The sequence below is a fragment of the Protopterus annectens genome, chromosome 12.part0 (assembly GCF_019279795.1).
Source record: "Protopterus annectens isolate FY-2018-M chromosome 12.part0, PAN1.0, whole genome shotgun sequence".
Taxonomy (NCBI): Eukaryota; Metazoa; Chordata; order Ceratodontiformes; family Protopteridae; genus Protopterus; species Protopterus annectens.
Genome location: NC_056746.1, coordinates 1,258,502,151 through 1,258,520,441, shown reverse-complemented (window position 1 = coordinate 1,258,520,441; position 18,291 = coordinate 1,258,502,151). Strand labels below are relative to the sequence as shown.

General features: G+C 42.8%; 1 protein-coding gene across 4 annotated transcripts in view; it reads right to left on the bottom strand.

Annotated features, from left to right (window-relative positions):
* Window positions 1–18,291, bottom strand: part of ITCH (itchy E3 ubiquitin protein ligase) — a 2,580,358-nt gene that overhangs the window by 38,034 nt on the left and 2,524,033 nt on the right. For all 4 annotated transcript variants that reach the window (XM_044090275.1, XM_044090277.1, XM_044090278.1 and 1 more), the window contains exon 23: window positions 12,131–12,203. In XM_044090275.1, the coding sequence (XP_043946210.1) occupies window positions 12,131–12,203 (73 nt within the window). The remainder of the gene's footprint in view (window positions 1–12,130; window positions 12,204–18,291) is intronic.

Below are 18,291 nucleotides of genomic sequence, written 5' to 3'. Positions count from 1 at the left end.
TAACAAAGGGTGCCCAATCTTACTGTGTAATGTTACTATTGATACAAATGGCAGTCTGACCAAGAGCAAGGCTATTAGGAGTGGCCCACATTGTCACCAAAGTATGAAAGTACTCTTAGAACTTAAATATGTCTCACAAATATCAGCCACAAAGAAAGGTTTAAAGACAAGAAAATACTCAGTATATAATTACAGTTACATCAGAGTTCAAAATCACAGTAAATATTTAAAACACTGCAATGCAGTCTCCAAGAAAGACATCTAAATTAAGGTCAGATACATTTCTGACTATATCTAAAAGAATTATACTGTTCCCTAGACTTACAGAGCAAGCAAGACAGATGTGGTGAATGGATCTTCTTGTCATATCAAAGACAAAATACAGAATGCTCTCTTTCTCAGACGTCTTACATTAATATTTCAAATATTACTGCTGGAGTAGCTTGCAACATAGCATCATTTCTTGACATCTGACTCTGTCCCAGGTGAAACCCCCCCACTGATGCAGCTGGTAGCATTCAGCATCTACCTGTGAAAATACATAAACGAGGACTTCTCTTAGATCTAAGGCAGATCCTGGAAGTCATAAAACAATAAACACTTCCAGACAATACAAAAACCTCTAGTCCTAGATATTATGTCTGTTACTGCACTGAAACGGAGAGATAACATCTTTTGTTTATGGCCCAGCAATAAAGTAACAATTTCAGCTATTTTTCTGAAGTTTTGAAAGAATCTCCTGTGTTCCAGTTTCCCCTGTTAAAATATATACATTTAAACAGTTACAATATTGTATATACATTTCTGCTCAGTACTTTACAAAATATCTCTTCAGCACACGTCTGTACAAACAATCTTATATGACATAACAGTTCTAAGACATCTGTAACACAAGCATCTTATATAAAAGCATGTTGACCTTTACAAATGACAATTATTTACAAAATTCCGGACAGCTGGCAGTATCTCCTTTCGTGACAGGGACCCCCACAGAAAAAAGGTCAAGGACATGTTTGAGACACCAAATAGAAAATTTCTTCCATTTAGCTACAGAGGATTTTCTAGTAGTGTGTTTTCTGGCCTTCTCCAAAACACGAAGCATGTCCTCAAAAAACTGGTGCCAAAACCCTATCACCCAAAGCGTCAGTTGAAGTATGGACAAATGACACTGCATGAGAGATCCTTCGTATTTGTCTTGACGATCCATCCTGTGAGGTAACTTGTGATGAATGCTCCTGGCCGGGTGAAAAAGATGGGGGAACTAGTGCTATCTGGGCCAAAAGAGAGTCACCAGCAAGATATTGGGTGTATCCAATGAGACCTTGTGTGAGATCCTGGTGAGTAAAAAGAGAGGATGATACGCATACAGAAACATCCTCTTCCAAGAAAAAGCCATAGCATCCACTCTCCAAAGGGAAAGGACTTGGCACTCTGGAACAGAGCAACTCAAAACACCACACCATAACTGATAAACTAGAAAATGAACGGCACACGTCAAACACAAACTTCAGTTTATTAAATGTTAAGTACTTTCATCAGAATAATATCCAACTTCATCAGGTGATGAAGCTGGATATAATTCTGATGAAAGTGCTCAACATTTAATAAACTGGAGTTTGTGTTTGATTTGTCCCGTTTGCACTCTGGAACAGAACTGGGGAAGTTGTCTACTCAGAAGGGAGGCAAAAATATCTACCCTAAGGAGTACCCCCCACCAGTGTACAATGTCCAGAAATAGCTACCTGTGAAGGATCCATTCATTAGGATTTGTCCTGGACCTGTTCAAGTAGTCTTGCCCCTAGATCATGCTCTGAAGAGAGGCAAACCACCTGAAGAATCAGGTGATGGTGGATAGCAAACTCCCAAACCTGAAGAGCCAGCCTGCAAAGAAGGTAACATTTTGTGGCCCCTTGTCTGTTGATGTACCACATGACTATGGTATTGTCTGTAAAAACCTTTCGAGGACCTGGAACCCAAAAGGACTAAAGGGCCTCAAGAACTAGGATTAGAGCCCTCATTTCATTAATGTTGATATGGTCTGACATCTCTTGATGGGACCACAGATCCTGGACTTTCAGGTTGTTGGAAGAAGCTTCTCAACCTTGATCAGAAGCATCTGTGTACAGCTCCTGAGTAGGGAGAGGAACCTGAAAGGACAGATCTGGATTTAGGGAAATTTGTTGAATCCACCAGAGGAGTCCAAGCTTGAGACAAGGTAAGAGAGGGACCAGATACTTCAGAGGGTGGCACTGTTAAAGCCAAACAGTCTTGAGATGTCACTGAAATGTCCTCACGTGGAGTTTGGCAAAAGGAACCACAGGAAAAGTGGATGCCATATACTCTAGGACTCTGAGAAATTCCCTTTGTAGAAGAACTAGGAGGAGGAGGAGACTGGAAATATGGAGTCAAAAGACTACTTGGGAGGCATGAAGCAAAAGACCACTGGGATGGTCTGAATCCTGCAAGTCAAAAACACTTGGTCTTGAAAGGGAGTCACAGACTTTGAGATTGTGGGTGAATCCCACAATGAACAGGAGAAGAATACTGAAGTGTAGATTTTGAAGCAGGAGCTGCTGAGAGAAGGCTTGAATTAGGTCATCCAAATAAGGGAATACTTGAATTCCATAATGTCTTCAGAAGACTACCACAGGAGTCAGACATTTGGTAAATACCCTTGGAGTTGTAGAAAGATCAAAAGCCAAATCAGAAAACTGATAATGAGAGGAACACAGAAACAAAAACATTTCCTGGAGAGAGGATGAACAGGAATATGGAGGTAAGCATCTTGCAAATCCAAAGAGACCAGAAAAGCTTGGGGAAGCAAAAGAGGGACAAAGTGAAGACACAACATCCTGAAGAAAGGAACCTTGAAGAAAGGTTTTAAGAAAGGATAGGTCTACAATGGGCTTCCACGACCCCTCCTTCCTGGGAAATAAACACACTGGAATAAAAATCTGTCCCCTTCTGAGACAAGGGAACATGATAGATGGTTTTCTCTGCTCCAACAGATCCTGCAGAACCAAAGGAAAATGAGGAGGCTGAGGAGGCTGAGGAAGACTGGAAAATGGAGGAAGGGACTTCCAAGCCAAAAGAAGATTTCTATAGACACTTCCACTGGAATGTGGGTACAGGAGAAACAAAAACTTGTTTTAGGTCTTGCATAACACCTTGCCTTTATCCTACAGGGTTTTAAACAATTCTGCAGTAACAGTGCCAAAAAGATTCTGGTTGTCTAAGGAAGAACTTAAAAGTTTGACCTTAATGTCCTTAGGTAAGGCTTACACTCGCAACTAGGAATATTTCCCTATGACAGAACCAGATGCAGCTGCCCTAGAAGAGGCATCAGCTGTATCATAGCTCATTTAAAGGAATGCCAGGGTATCGGAGAGGCATAATTCAGATGAGAATCTCACTGTCTGAATCAGACATATTAGTCAACTCCCAGCTGGGACAGAACAGCCAGAACATATTTAACCAAGTGGTTCTGATAAGTAATGGCCCTAACAGCCAAAGCAGTAGAGGTACACACTTGTTCCCCATACCTCTTCACAACATGCCTGTCCTTGCCAGAAGGTAAAGCTTGGAAGAGGAAAGTAGTTTGGATGGCTCATCTCTGGACATGGAAACAGCAGGATCACATGAACATTTATATAAACATTTACAATCCTATATAATCAGGAAATTTATAAAATCTGTCTGGCTTCATAATTGTCTGAGGATGAGATTCAGCAGCCTCAGAAGCTACTGTAAATGTGTCTAAAAGGGCATCTAAGACGGGAGAGACTGCAGAAAGTCTGGGCAAGTGCATTTGCAAGAATTCATAACTGAACTTCTGAAACATGTGAACAGACCTACTTAAAATGTTCCATCATATAGATCAGTGACCCCAAAAGATAATTCTTCAAAAGGAGTCTCAGAAGACAAAGAATCTTCTTAATTAGACCCCAGAACCAAAGGAAAGGATTCTTCACCAGAGTCCAGTGCATCATCAGAAAAAAGTACAGTTGTGTACACTTACCATAAATGTAGATGTTCGAGTGTATTCACTGTTGCAGTCATTACATTTGGGTAATTTGCTGGCAGAGTGCCCTCAGTCAGCCTGATTAACAAAGTCTTGGGTCCTGCGTTGGTTGCTGTCCTTTCTTCCATGACGTCAGGTCATCAGGGGTATAAAACATGCATCCGTCACCATTACATCAGTTTTTCTTGCCCCAGATATCAGGTGTCCCCCTAATGGGGAGCAAATAAAATTAAAAACACAAAAATATACCTCCAACCAAAAGCAAATACACCAAAAAGGCTTTAAGCATAGTAAAAGAAGGTAGAGGTATAGCCAGAGAAAAGTATGGGGCTGGAGGGAGGGTAACCAGGACTGCAACAGTGAATACACTCGAATATCTACATTTATGGTAAGTGTACACAACTGTACTATGTTCTTCGTGTTTCACTGTTGCAGTCATTACATTTGGGTAGATTCCCAAAGCTAAGGTTGGGAGGAGGAGATTATACAGCATTAGGGCCAGCTATAAGGCCCTGCAGTGCAGTGGCAAAGCCAGCTCTGGATTTAGGGAAAATTGGTAAATGATAATGCTTGGTGAAAGTATGCACAGAACTCCAGGTAGCAGCTTCTAGAATATCCCAGGTAGGAACACCTCTGAGAAAGGCTGCAGAAGTAGATGCAGCCCTGGTGGAGTGAGATCTGGATCCCCTGGGAATAGGTTTTCCATGGTGCTTATAACAGAAATGAATGCAATGGCTTTTCCATTTAGAAATGGTTTGTTTTGAAATAGCCTTCCCCTCTGCCCCTGCAGCAAATGCTACCAGCAATTGTTCAGATTTTCTTCGAGATGTAGCCCTGTCCAAGCAGAATCTAAGTTGTCTGTGCACATATGCAGAATCCGTTCCCCTTTGTTCTGTGGATTGGGAAAGAAGGTTGGCAAATGAATGGACTGATTAAGAGCCACACTGGAAACCACCTTGGGCATGAAGGATGGATTGGTCCTCAGAGATACCCTGTCCGCATGAAAGACGATGAAAGGCTCCACTGCCATAAGGGCCTGTAATTCAGATATCCTTCTAGCTGAAGTGATTGCTAAAATAAGGCTGTTTTCCAAGAAAGAAATTTTAAGTCTGCAGTAGCAGCTGGCTCGAAAGGAGGTAGAGTGAGTTTTTCCAAAACAAAGTTAAGATCCCAGGCAGGGCTAGGAGCTCTCCTGGGTGGTCAAGTTCTTAGCCCCTCTTAGATACTGCTTGAGCAGGGGATGACAGAAGAGGGGTGGTTCTGTGCTATAGTGAGCTGAAATAGCTGAAGCGTGGATTTTAATAGAAGAAAAAGACAGGCCCTTGTGAAGCATCTCAGTTAAGTATTGCAATATCTGAGGTAAACTGGGCTCTGCTGTGCTCATCCCTAAAGATTGGTTTCAGGCACAGAATTTCTTCCATTTGTCAGCATAAGATTTTCTAGTACTAGGTCTTCTCGCCTCCAAGATGGCATCCAGCACAGGTCTGCTGAGGGATAAGGGTGAAGTTACGTGATTAGCCAGGCTGCAAGATTCAATGTTGGAAGCTGAGGGTGCAGAATTTGGTTCTCCTGCTGAGACAGCAAGGAAGGGGTCTGAGGCAGGTGCCATGGAGATATTTGTGACACGCTGTGCATGAGTGGGTACCAGTGTTGGCGTGGCCAGTCTGGAGCAATCAAAATAATTCTTGGTTTGTCCTGTTTGCCTTTTAGCAAAACTTTGGAGAGCAGAGGCAGAGGGGGAAAGGCGTAAACTGATGGGTTTTTCCAGCTGAAGGACAGAACATCCACTTTCCAGGCTTTTTTGTGTGGAGTCCTTGTGCAAAACTTGTAGTTCTGGGGGAGGCAAATAGATCTATGTCTGGGCTCCCCCATTTGCTTGTCAACATGTTGAAAATCTGTGGTTCCAGTTTCCACTCGTGTGGGTCCATGAGATTTCTGCTTAGTCTGTCTGCCAGTGTATTCAAGTTTCCTGGCAGGAATTTAGCTTGTAGGTGCACTTGGTAGCTCAAGGTTGTGCTCCACAATGTCATGGCTAGTCTGCAGACGGGGTAAGAATGTGTACTCCCCTGCTTGTTTATGTACCACATAACCGTGGTGTTGTCTGTCTTTACAATTAGTTGTCCTGGAAGAATGTAGTCCTTGAAGGCTGTCAGAGCATTCTGTACAGCTAACATTTCTTTCTGATTGATATGTAGGTGCATTTGATTTGGGTTCCATTTGCCCTGAATGCACCCTTCCTGTCAGGTGAGCTCCCCCATGCATAGTCTTGACGCATCTATAGTTAGGGTTTGGGCTGCAGGGGGTAGTGTGAATGGCAGCCCCTTGTTTTGGTGGCAGGCCTCTGCCCACCATAGGAATTCCAGGCGTAGGCAAGGTACAATAGGAATCATTGTTTCCAGGCTGTGACAATGTTGACTCCATAGACTTTTTAAGTACCACTGTAGTTTCCTCATATTTAGTCTTGCATATGGAATTAGAAGAATGCAGGAGGCCATGAACCCCAAGGCTTGCAGTATTTGTCTTGCAGATATAGCAGGGTTTTTGTGGCCACTTGTTTGAAGTAAGTTACCACTTGAATTTGCTTCTCTGGCGTGAGGAAAGCAATCTGGACAGTTGTATTCAAGCTTGCACCCAGGAATGCACTCTGTTGAGAGGGTACCAGTTGTGATTTCTTTTCGTTTATGGTGTACCCCAGACATGCTAGAACCCTTTTTACAAACGCCAGATGATTTAGAAGTATGCCCTGGTTTTCTGCCTGAATTAGACAATCGTCCAGGTATGAATATATTTGGATATTTCTTTGCCTGCAAAATGCAATAACTGGAGCCAGGTACTTTGTGAATACCCTGGGAGCAGCAGACAAGTCAAAGGGCAGTGCAGAGAACTGACGAGGCAAGTAGCCTGCATAGGTATCTTTTGAAGATTCCCTGATTGTGATGTGCAGGTATGCTTCTTTTAAATCTAGAGTTGCCAACCAGGCATCTTTGCCTAGCATAGGAAGTAACTGGTGAAGAGTCAACATCTTGAATTCTGGAATGTCCAGAAAGGTGTTTAGAGTAGAAAGGTCCATAACTGAATGCCATGATTTGTCTTTTCTGGGTACCAGAAAAAGCCTGGAATAGAAACTTTGTCCTTTTTCCTCTTCTGGTACTGGTTGGATAGCCCCCATGTTTAAGAGGGAAAGTACTTGTTTTTGAGCCTCTGCCCACTGATTTGGGGGCAGGTCTGGCCACCCGTTTGGTGTTGGCAATGTGTGGAAATGAAATCGGTATCCCTGGGATACTATACTTAAAACCCATTTGTCCTGGGTTATAAGTTCCCAGTTCTGCTCATGAAGAGCAACCTTTCTCCCCAAAGGGGCGGCTAAAAGATAAGTGCTTGGAAATTTTAAAAGGAAGTCATTGAGACTGTTCACCATAGGGGCAGTTTAAAGCCTTGATTGCCAAGGTTGCAGAAGTATAAACCTTCTTACTCCATCTATCCAGCGCCCTGGAGTCTCTATCAGAAGGGGTAGGATTTTTAGCAGTAGAAGCCTTAATGCCCTTTGGCCCCTGAGAAATGGTTTCTGGATCTGCAACAGGATTTTTGAAAAGGAACTTGTGGGACCCGGGAACCCTGTAGTATCTGTCAGGTTTACTAGGAGCCAGAGGCAGGGAATCCGAGGTCATACTGGATTCTGAAAACACATCACCAATAATGTCTAGTACAGGAGGTATGGCCAAAGGTCTATGCTGAGGTAGAAGAAGGAAATCCCTAAGCCACTTTTTTGAATCAGAAAATTCCTGACTTTCCCAGTGGAAATGCTCCCTTAAGGTATGCAGTTTCCCCAAAGGAAAAATCCTCAGAAGGGGAAGCAGAGGGAATGGAATCCTCTGCATCAGAAACCTCACAAGTAGGTATGGACAAATACAGGTCATTAGAAGAGTCAGAAGAAACAGAAATCTGATAAGAAGATTCATAATCAAACTCGGCCCTAGGCCTCTTAGAGGGGGGGGGGGGTTGACTACCCCTGATTAGAGTAATTCAATCTTCAGCCATTTTGATCATTTGTTTATTAGGCATAGGGGCCTGAACATGTGGCCTGGGCATCATTTTTTTAGACATAGATCGAGATTTAAACCTTAATAATGAAGGTGGAGTCAGTTTAATATGCAAGTCTGTAGGCCTGAATACACCCTCAGAAGCCGGTGCCTGCACAGCGGCTCCGGACCAATCCAAGGTAGAGACATCCATGGGTTCCACAGGTGAAGCATCTCGCAGCATATCGGACTTCAAATGGGTCTCAGTAGAGGCCTGTGAATCAGAATTAGTGGATATCAGGGGCTTCGAAAGCACCTCATTGAGTACCGGTGAACTGGTGACTGGTTAGGAGAAGCGTTGTCGGCAGTTTTGGACCTCGGCAGCCTGTGTCTGTCTTTATCTTTGCATTTTTTCAGAATCCCGGTATCAGATGGCTAACTGACGACATTTCTGGATAATTAAACCGTGAAACAAAATACTTAGAAGCAAAAATGTACTGACGACGGATAGTGCACTGATTAAATAAAGCACAAAACTGACAGCAAGGTACGTCGTGGTCAGGGCCTAGGCAAGGAACACAGTACAAATGAAAATCTTTGTGAGGTATTTGCTTTCCACAAGTAATACAATTATTGACTTTTACTGACATCGATAAGGAGCAAGAAAAAGTTTCCCCAATGGGGTACTTAGCTTTAAGTTGAAGACTTTGGTTCTGAAACTCAAAAACGAAAATTTCAGGAGTCTGCCGACAGGCACTCGCGAGCTGCTTCTGCTTCGGGCACTGCAAGGCAAGAAAGACTGATATAATGGCATTGAATGTTTTATACCCCTGACGACCTGACGTCATGGAAGAAGGGAGAGCAACCGACGCAGGACCCAAGACTTTGTTAATCAGGCCGACTGAGGGCAACCTGCCAGCAGATTACCCAAATGTAATGACTGCAACAGTGAAACACGAAGAACATCAAGAAATCCCTAGGTCTCGGATTAGGTGAAAGAAAGTACAGTTGTGTACACTTACCATAAATGTAGGCGTTTGAGTGTATTCACTGTTGCAGTCCTGACTGTTAATTTCCTGCAGTGAAAGCCCTTGGCAAGCCCGACTACCAGAGAAAACTCTTTTCACCTCCCTGGTTGGCGGACACCCTGACCAACGTCAGTACTCTCAGGTATCAAGGGGGCCAGACTGTGCCATCACTTCGATATTTTCCTGACTCCTCCTAGGAGGAGCCCAAAGTGTACCATAGGTGAACCAAGGTGGCTGACCAGAGTACTCTGGGGTAGGGTCCCATGGCTATTTTAGTTGATTTTTTGTAGCCTACCTAGTAGGCTGAAGGGGAGGGAAAGAAGACTATAACAGTAAATACAGTTGAACATCTACATTTAAGGTAAGTTTGCAGAACTGTACTATGTTATTCATGTTTCACTGCTGCAGTCTTGATGGATGGGAAGATCCCCAAAGTTTAACTGATGGAGGAAGGAAATCATAGAGAAGAGAGGATTCCCTGCAGTACTGCAGATGCAAATCCTCCTCTAGACTTAGAAAAGGCTGCTACAGAAGACCAAGTGGCTGCCTCCAAAATGTCTTTAGTGGGACCCCCTTAAGGAAAGCTGCAGAAGTACCTGTTGCCCTAGTCAAGTGTGACCTAATCAAATCAGGCGGCTTTTTGTCATGATGGCTGTAAAAGAAAGAAATGCCTTGGGATATCCACTTGGAAACTAGATGTTTAGAAGCCGTCTTTCCTTCACTGCCAGGGGCAAAGGTTATAAACAGCTGGTCTGATTTCCTCAATGATTTTGTCCTGCTAGGTAGAACTGTAGTATTCTGTGTACATCCAAAGAGTGAAGTATTCTTTCCCCCTGTTCTGAGAGTTTGGGAAGAAGGTCGGTAGATGAATTGCCTGATATAGAGACACAAAGCGTATGGAAGTCTTTGAGTGGGATTTGTTTACCGCAGCGGAGACAGTTATTTATTTTATCTGACTTGAGGTAAAGAAAAAGGAAAGGAGTTCCCTAATGGGGTACTTATCTGTCCAATGACAACGTCTCTCTCTGGTGCGGACTGACCAATGCACTTGTACACTGCTTCGGGCTCCAGCGGCAAGAAAAGACTGAAGTGATGACACAAGCTGGCCCCCTTTATACTGGAGCATACTGATGTCGGTTATGGCTTCTGCCAGCATGGGAGGTAGAGAGTTTTCTGTGGTAGTCAGGCCGACCAAGGGCTTTCATGGCAGGAAATCCCGACAGTCAGGACTACAACAGTGAAACACAAAGAAAATATGGGAGCAGCAACATGGACAATCCCTGTGAGGGTTTCAGAGCCATAAAGGCATAAAACACGAGTAAGGTTCTGCCACTCTGTGAGGTTCCTTAGCCACATTTGGCTTTCTGTTTCTTTTTTAAAGGAACATCTGCCTTCACAAATCTAGGAGGTTGAGACCCCTGCCTAGATTCAATCAGGGTATCAAGCACCTCTTCCCTAAATAAAATTTGGAGAATCCCCATAGATTCTTCAGATATAATCAGCTGCATCTCCCTCTGTATATCTGTACCAGACTTATGCACAACCTCAGCAGACATGCGAGAAAGCAGCTCGGCCTCTAACTGGTGTTGGCACTGGCTAGTCCACGGATTTTTCATCCAGAGAGAGATATCCAGTGGAGGCTGGACAGTAGCAGGTTCAGAGTGTGCTTTTTTTAGCTTTTTTAGCTTTTTTTTTTTTTTTTAAGTGGTGCCTGAACCTCAGAGTGGGCAGATTCGTCCATGGTACCCAGAGTCAATAACTTCAGGTGTTAGTTTTGCAAATAAATAGAAAGAGGGGGATAGATGGCTGTGGAGTATCTTGGGGACAAACGCCTGACAGATATCACACCGAGTAAGGTCATACGTAGCACCCAAACAAAAAAGGCACTTCACGTGTCTATCTTTATGGGGGAATCTGCCTCCCGCACTTACATCCTGAATGACATGAAACAAATTACAAGAATGAAAAAAGAAAGGAAGAAACCCCAAGAGGGCACTTATCTTTAGAAGGCTCTGTGGATGAACTAGCTTGGTGAACAGTGTAGAGACCGAATTCAGAGGTAGCATTCGGACTGGTGGTTAAGAAGTTCTGAGGAGTCTAAGTCACATATGTACCTTATGCCTTGCACGTAGGACATGCATCTGATGTACGAAGCCTGGAATGTTTAAATGCTTTGGTATACTGGTCAGACATTAGTCTATCCTTAGCACATCTCAAGTGCAAAGAATACTGTTAACAGTGATAAGGAAAGACATCTCAAACTAACAGTTGATAAAATGCAAAGGAAAAAACTGGAGCACCGATTGCAGCTTAATACACATTACATAAAAATAACATGCAAGTGCTTTCATGTTATACTGAAGATTTCCTAAGAGTCTGAGGCCAAATGCAAAACTGCTTAATAAAATATGCCTCTAAAATGGAAATCTCTTTTCTATGGAAACCTAAGACCACGAATCATCATCTTTGTCTGAATCCTGACAGGAACAGGAAGACACCTGTAACATATAAAAGTCTTTGCTCTTACTCTATGTGCCACAGAATAGTGTTTTTTTCTTTTTACTCTCTTGAACCTTTGCAGGTACATGCGAAAGTCTGATCTTCTATATTCTAATTGCACATCAATACAATTCCAACAAAGATAATGTAGGTCCCTGTGTTTCAGTATATAAAGTAACTACTTTTCATTCTGCACATCTTAATTTCTTTCATTTTAATTAGGACCTAATTAACTCTAAAACGAAGTTACATGAACGAACTACAGTTCAACGCATTATCTGAAGACATGAACACTCAAGAGATACAGCACATTAACAATGCAATACAGCAGCACTTGCCAAAACCGTTCATGTCAATACACCCTGCTAATGTAATATGTGTTGCAGACTATTACAAAATGTTCATTCAGGGTCTGACCATTTTTCACCGAAAATCCTTAAATGTAATTACTTATCAAGTAAGTGAACACAAATTACCATCTTCTACACTCAGTCTGTGCTCAAGAATATTTCAACTCATCTCTTCATGTAAACAGTAGCAACATTTTTAATTTTTTTCCTTACCATGTATGACTTCTTGGTAACCAGTTTTCTTTTCCAACTTTTTCAATACAAAACTTCTGTGGGCCATTACTCCCTGAAATTCATAAAGAAAAACAAATTACTTTTCATGCGTGTACTTTTTACACATTCAGTGGTAATATCTGAAGATACAAATATACATACATCTTGGAAGATAAACCACAGTAGCCTTTATGGGGCACCAAATGCTCAATCAAAACCTCTCTTCATACATTCCATTTACCAAATTATTTAATTTTCTCCAGGGTCAGAGCATCATCCTCTTTCAAAGGATGAAGGCCCAAAGGAAGGTTCAGACTAAACCTACAAGTAAAAGAATGTCATAACCTAAAAGCAAACAAGGGCCGTTAGTAAGCAATCCCCCTTGCATTTTCAGAACTCTTTACATTATCCTTACAGGCCCCTTTCTACCCACAGATTGTTCTGCATTGTCATCAATAAATGTGAATGTCCATAAACATTAGACAGATGCAATGTTCTTCCCACTTTAAAAGAGCTGCAACATCTGTTTTGCAAAATAGAGAGGTTTGGTTCCACATTTTAGTCACTCTTCCTCGCAGGAAAGCACAGTGACCCAAATCTGTCAATGAAGTAGGCAGGGTTTTGCTAGCATCATAGTTAGGGATCATCCCTCTACAACACCTTGTTAGCTTAACTGAGGGGATTAGTATAATGGCTAGGGGGGCTTACCTCACAGATATCAGGTACAGTGTTTGATACTCACCTTTGAGGGTCATTGGTTAGGCTTAAAATGGCCCACAACAGCAGCTAGCCTGGTACTTATCTATGAACCTATAATATTCATATTATAACTCTGAGATATACCCATCTTTAAAAATGTTTAAACAAACTCCCATAATGCATGAATGAGAAAGAGGTTTGCAATAGGTAATACCAAAAATTAAATCACAACTACATTGGCTGCTTGGCAGTAGGAGACAACAGACCCATCTAATCTGTCCTTTAAAGTGCATTTAACATTCTACTGCTCTTCCATCCCCATCTTCCTCACTACAATTTCCACACCTGCTCAATGAATGCCACTGTTAATTTGCTCTCTCCCACCAATTCCAGTCGTCTACACCAGGGGTTTACAGTCCTATATATGGGGAAGTACTTTTGTAGACAGGGGAGAAGTTTATCCCTACAGTTTGATGTCTGTCCTTCCCATTCAGGCTAACCTCCCTCCTTTACAATTAATTCCATGATATGAACTTGTGCAACAATATAATCTTCTCTAGCTCTTGGTCTCAAATGAGTATAGCTCCAGCTCCTATATTTTCTGGTCATATCCCTTCCTCTCCATTTCAGATGTCTTTCTGGTGGCTTTTCTTAAAATTTCCCTTCTATTAGCCTAATGACCATTTTTCTTGTATGGCCTCCAGAATTGCACAGTACTCAAAGTGTGGTGTGATCAGGGCCCTGAGGAGTGGAAGCTTAGATCATAAGTTCTTATAACAAACAAGACCATCTAGATCAGACACGTCACCAGATACTGGTATGAAACAGACTTCCTATGATCCTACACTTCATTAAACCTTTTTAAGCACAACCTGGACAAAAGGATGGAGAACAGAAGATACACCCCTGTGATTCCACCTATGACCCTGCTGGACAGTGGCATAGGGTGCTGACTTGTTGGAACACAGGCTAAATTCTTGGCTAGGCTTGTAAGGGCCTTAGGGCCAACAACCTAGTAACTTCCTATGATCGTATCCCCCATTAAAAAGATTTTCATGTTCAAGTGATATCACTGTTTTGTAACTGAAGTTGCACGTGCCACTAAAAACAACTGATATGTTGTGAACTCTTTCACATATTGCAGGTAAAAATTTACCATCACTCATCCAGACTGGTTTTAAAGGTTGCCAGGCAAGAGATCTGACATGTAATGACAACCTACACCAGAAATGGGGGAATACATTGGGTTAGGAACTTGCTGCATCATCTGATGTTGATATGGCAGTATAGGCTCATGTCTCTTGAGGGGGTGTTTGAAATCCTTTACCTAAGTAGAACAAGTGGTAAAGCAAACACTGGTAGGTCATGCACAGCACAGAGGGGTACACAATGGTCACCTCATAACAGCCTGCACAATGCTGAATGCAGGGTAGTGCTTTTATATCACAGTAGCTAAAAGTACTGAAACCTCATTCTTTTCTGGTAAGGATGCTATCACTGAGGTCTTGAAAGTCAGTTTAGGTACTTGGTAATGTACATGCTAAAGTGGGACTACAACTTCTGTGAACTTTTAGATGATACTATGAAGGACAAGCTGAGGAATGGAGAAATTATTTCTAATCATGACAGAGATGTGGTGGTCAAAGGACAGTATTATTAACACAGGTACATCATGATTATGTCAAATTTTAGTAGTATGGCATTTACATGGTATGCATCAGTGATCCTACACATACCAAAGAAAACCATGCTGCATTTCTTTTTTTTTTTTTAATTTCTCTAAATCTTTTGGGTTTCTAATACCATGACTGGAATGGACCCCATTCCTAACTCAAAATATGATTAAAGTTCATGAAATTAGTATTGTTTCAATTTTTGATGTCAGCCAGAAGTGCTCTTTTGCAGCACCTGCAATGTGCCCAGTAATGACTCCTGCAATTCGTACGGAGATACATGTATCAGTAACATATTTAAATACGACTGCAAATTCTTTATAAGACCTGTTGCTCCTACAGCTATTGGAAATGTCTGGGTATCCTTCCACATTGCTCTCATTTCTGCCTGCAAATCCTGATATTTTATAACTTTGTGTGTCTGTACGCAAGACATTGTAGTCACTGGGTGTAGCAATTTCAATGATTAATGCTATTTTTATCTTCTTTTCATGGAGCACTATATCTTGTTTTCTTGCATCTATCTTTTGAACTGTTGGTAATGGGCGATCCCATGTGATATAGACCATCATCTTCTATGATGCTTTGTGGCTCATGTTTCCAGTGTTTTTTAGCTACTTTAACACTATAATGTTTGCAAAAACCCCAGTGCAATAGTCTTGCCACATTATGTCTTTCAGTATACAGTCCTTCTGCCATTAGTATGTCATAACAGCAACAAGGTGTGCCACTATTTCAAATTCTATTTTACAAAACAAGAGTTATGTACTCACCATAACATTCGATGTATGTAGTCCATCTCGCCTTGCATTCTTACCCGTGGGGTCAGAGCCGAACCTCGGCTCCAACTTAGCCATACTCTAGCTCGAAGTCTTCAATTGGCTAGTGGCTAAAAGGTATCCCATCATGCAGCAGGTATATTCCCCAGATCTTGTTTGCTGCAAGCTCACAAACGTACACACTGAGAAGACCAACCCCAACAGAAAGGACTACTGACACCTAGACAATACCCCAGGTCCTCCAGGAAGGGGAAGGAGGGAAGGTTAGTCAGAATGTAAGGCGAGATGGACTACATACAATGAACGTTACGGTGAGTACATAACTTCTTGATGTCATGTAGTCCAATCTCGCCTTCATTCTTACCCATGGGACACCGCCCCTAGCACCTTGATCTTGGGCGGCTCAGTGAAGAATACTCTTGAGCACCATGGAATCAAAGGAAGATCTGCCTCTAGAGATTAGATCTAATTTGTAGTGACTAATAAAGGTATGAGGCGAAGCCCATGTTGCTGCAGCACAAATATCATCCATAGACATCCTAGCCTGAAACGCAGTTGAGGTAGCCACAGATCGTGCAGAATGATCCTTCACTTTAAAGGGTAATTCTTTGCCATTGGAAGCATAAATAAATGAGATGCAATCGGAGATCCAGTGAGACAAGGTTACCTTAGAAACGGGAACCCCAAGTCTAGTGTCTGAAAACGAGACAAACATTTGATCTGATTTCCTGAAATCTTTTGTCCTATGTAAATAGAAATTCAATTGTTGATGAACATCTAGCTGATGAAACTTAAATTCTGCCTTGTTGGAGAATTCAGGAAAAAACACAGGCAACTCAATGGATTGGTTGATATTGACAACAGAGGCAACCTTTGGAGCAAAAGGGTTGGTTCTTAAGGAAACCCTATCTTTGTGAAACACCAAATAAATCGATAATGCTTGGAGTTCAGAGACCCGCCTAGCTGAAGTTATGGCTACCAAGAATACTGTCTTCCATGACAAGAATTTAATGTTACACATAGCTGCGGGCTCAAAGAGAGTTGAATTGAGCTTCTGTAGTACAAAATTGAGGTCCCATGGCATCACCGGATCAAAGACTGGAGGGTCGGAGCAACAATGTCCCTCTCAGAAAAGCCCTACAAAGTCTATGAGCCATAATGTTGGGCTCATTAGCAACATGAAAGATAGAAATCGCTGCCAATTGTACTTTAATGGTTGCTGCAGCTGAACCCTGACTGAATAGTTGAGAAAGAAATTCCAGTATTGCCGAAATAGGCACCGTATAAGGATCAATATGTCTCTCACGGGCCTAAATAGAAAATCTCTCTCACTTACTGGAATAAATCTTCCTGGTAGAAGGCTTGTGGGAAGATGATAGAATTTGGACCACTTCCAGGGAAAAATCATGAAGCCTGACTAAGGACGGAACTGGTGCAGCCAAGCTGTCAACTTGAGGGTCTGGATGGAGGGATGGAACTGTCCTGACATATGAGTCAGCAGATCTGGAGTTGGGTCCAGAATCCAGGGCTTGTCCATTAGATAGGGTTGAAGGAAGGGAAACCAAATCTGACAAGGCCAGTGTGGGGCAATGAGGATCATTTTGCTTCCCAAAGACTGTGCTTTCTGAATGACCTTTGCTAAGAGAGGTAACAGTGGAAAGGCATGGAGAAGACCGGAGGGTCAATCATGAGCAAGAGCATCCCTGGGTGTCTCCCCCTCCGGGGGGGGGGGTAAGGGTGAAGTAGCTGCTGCAGTTGGCATTGAGGGGGCTGGCAAAAAGATCGCAGCAAGGCTGACCCCATCTGTGGAATATCTCTTCTACAACATAACTGTTCAGGGACCACTCATGAGGCATTAGGATATCTCTGCTCAGCCTGTCGGCAATCACGTTGGACTTCCCGGTATGTGCGTTGCAACTAGAAAGCATTGGGAAGACACGGGCCACTGCCAAACTCGAAGTGCCTCTCTGCAAAGGGGGTATTGATTTGGTTCTTCCTTGTTTGCTCAGGTACCATACCACTGACATGTTTGTCTGAGTGGATTGCAACTGTCCCTAGAGGGAGAAAGCTCGGAAGTGCTTGCAATGTTAATAACACTGCTCTCATCTCCAGGACACTGATATGTAAATGGATCTCGTGATCCTGCCACAATAATGCCCCCCCCCCACCCGATCTGGGAGGCATCCGTGGTCACCATGGCAACTGGAGAAGATGGGACAAAAGGCTTGCCCACGTTGAGATTGCTGGCCTGAAGCCACCAGTGTAGATCCCGCTTGCACGTGTCCATAATCAGAACAGAATGGGAGAGTGGAAGATGGTGTAGTGACCACTGGGCAAAAAGCAGCCACTGAAAAACCCTCATGTGTAGTTTGGCAAGGGGAACTAGCATGATCGTGGCAGCCATGGTCCCTAATAAATTGAGGACCACTTTTGCTTTGACCTTCCTCAACGGTAGTAAGGCATAGACCTGCTGTTGTAAAGCCTGAATTCTCTTTTCTGGTAAGAAGGCCCTCATGAGCACCGTATCTAGCTCAGCACCAATAAAGGTGACACGCTGCGAGGGCAACAAGGCAGATTTTTTCCAATTTAGAGTAATTCCTAACCTTTGGCACAGTGTAATGGTGGCATCCCTGGTCTGCAACAGTAGATGCCTGTTGGTGGTAGAAAGGAGCCAGTCGTCCAGGTACGGAAACGCTTTGAATCCCTGATGTCTCAAGTGAGCCGTTACCACTGCCATGCATTTGAACACCCTGGGGGCTGTGGTGAGACCAAAGGGCAGAGCGCGAAACTGAAAATGACTGGCTCCCAAGATGGAAGCATAGATGACTTCTTGATGCCCTGTCCATCTTGATATGGTAGCAAGCATCTTTGAGGTCGATGGAGCACATCCATACATCTTTCCCTAACAGAGGGAGTATTGACTGTAAGGTGACCATGCAGAACTTGGAGTTTTGTACATGAAGGTTCAATCGGCCAAGATCCAAGATGGGTCTCAGGTCCACTGTTCTTT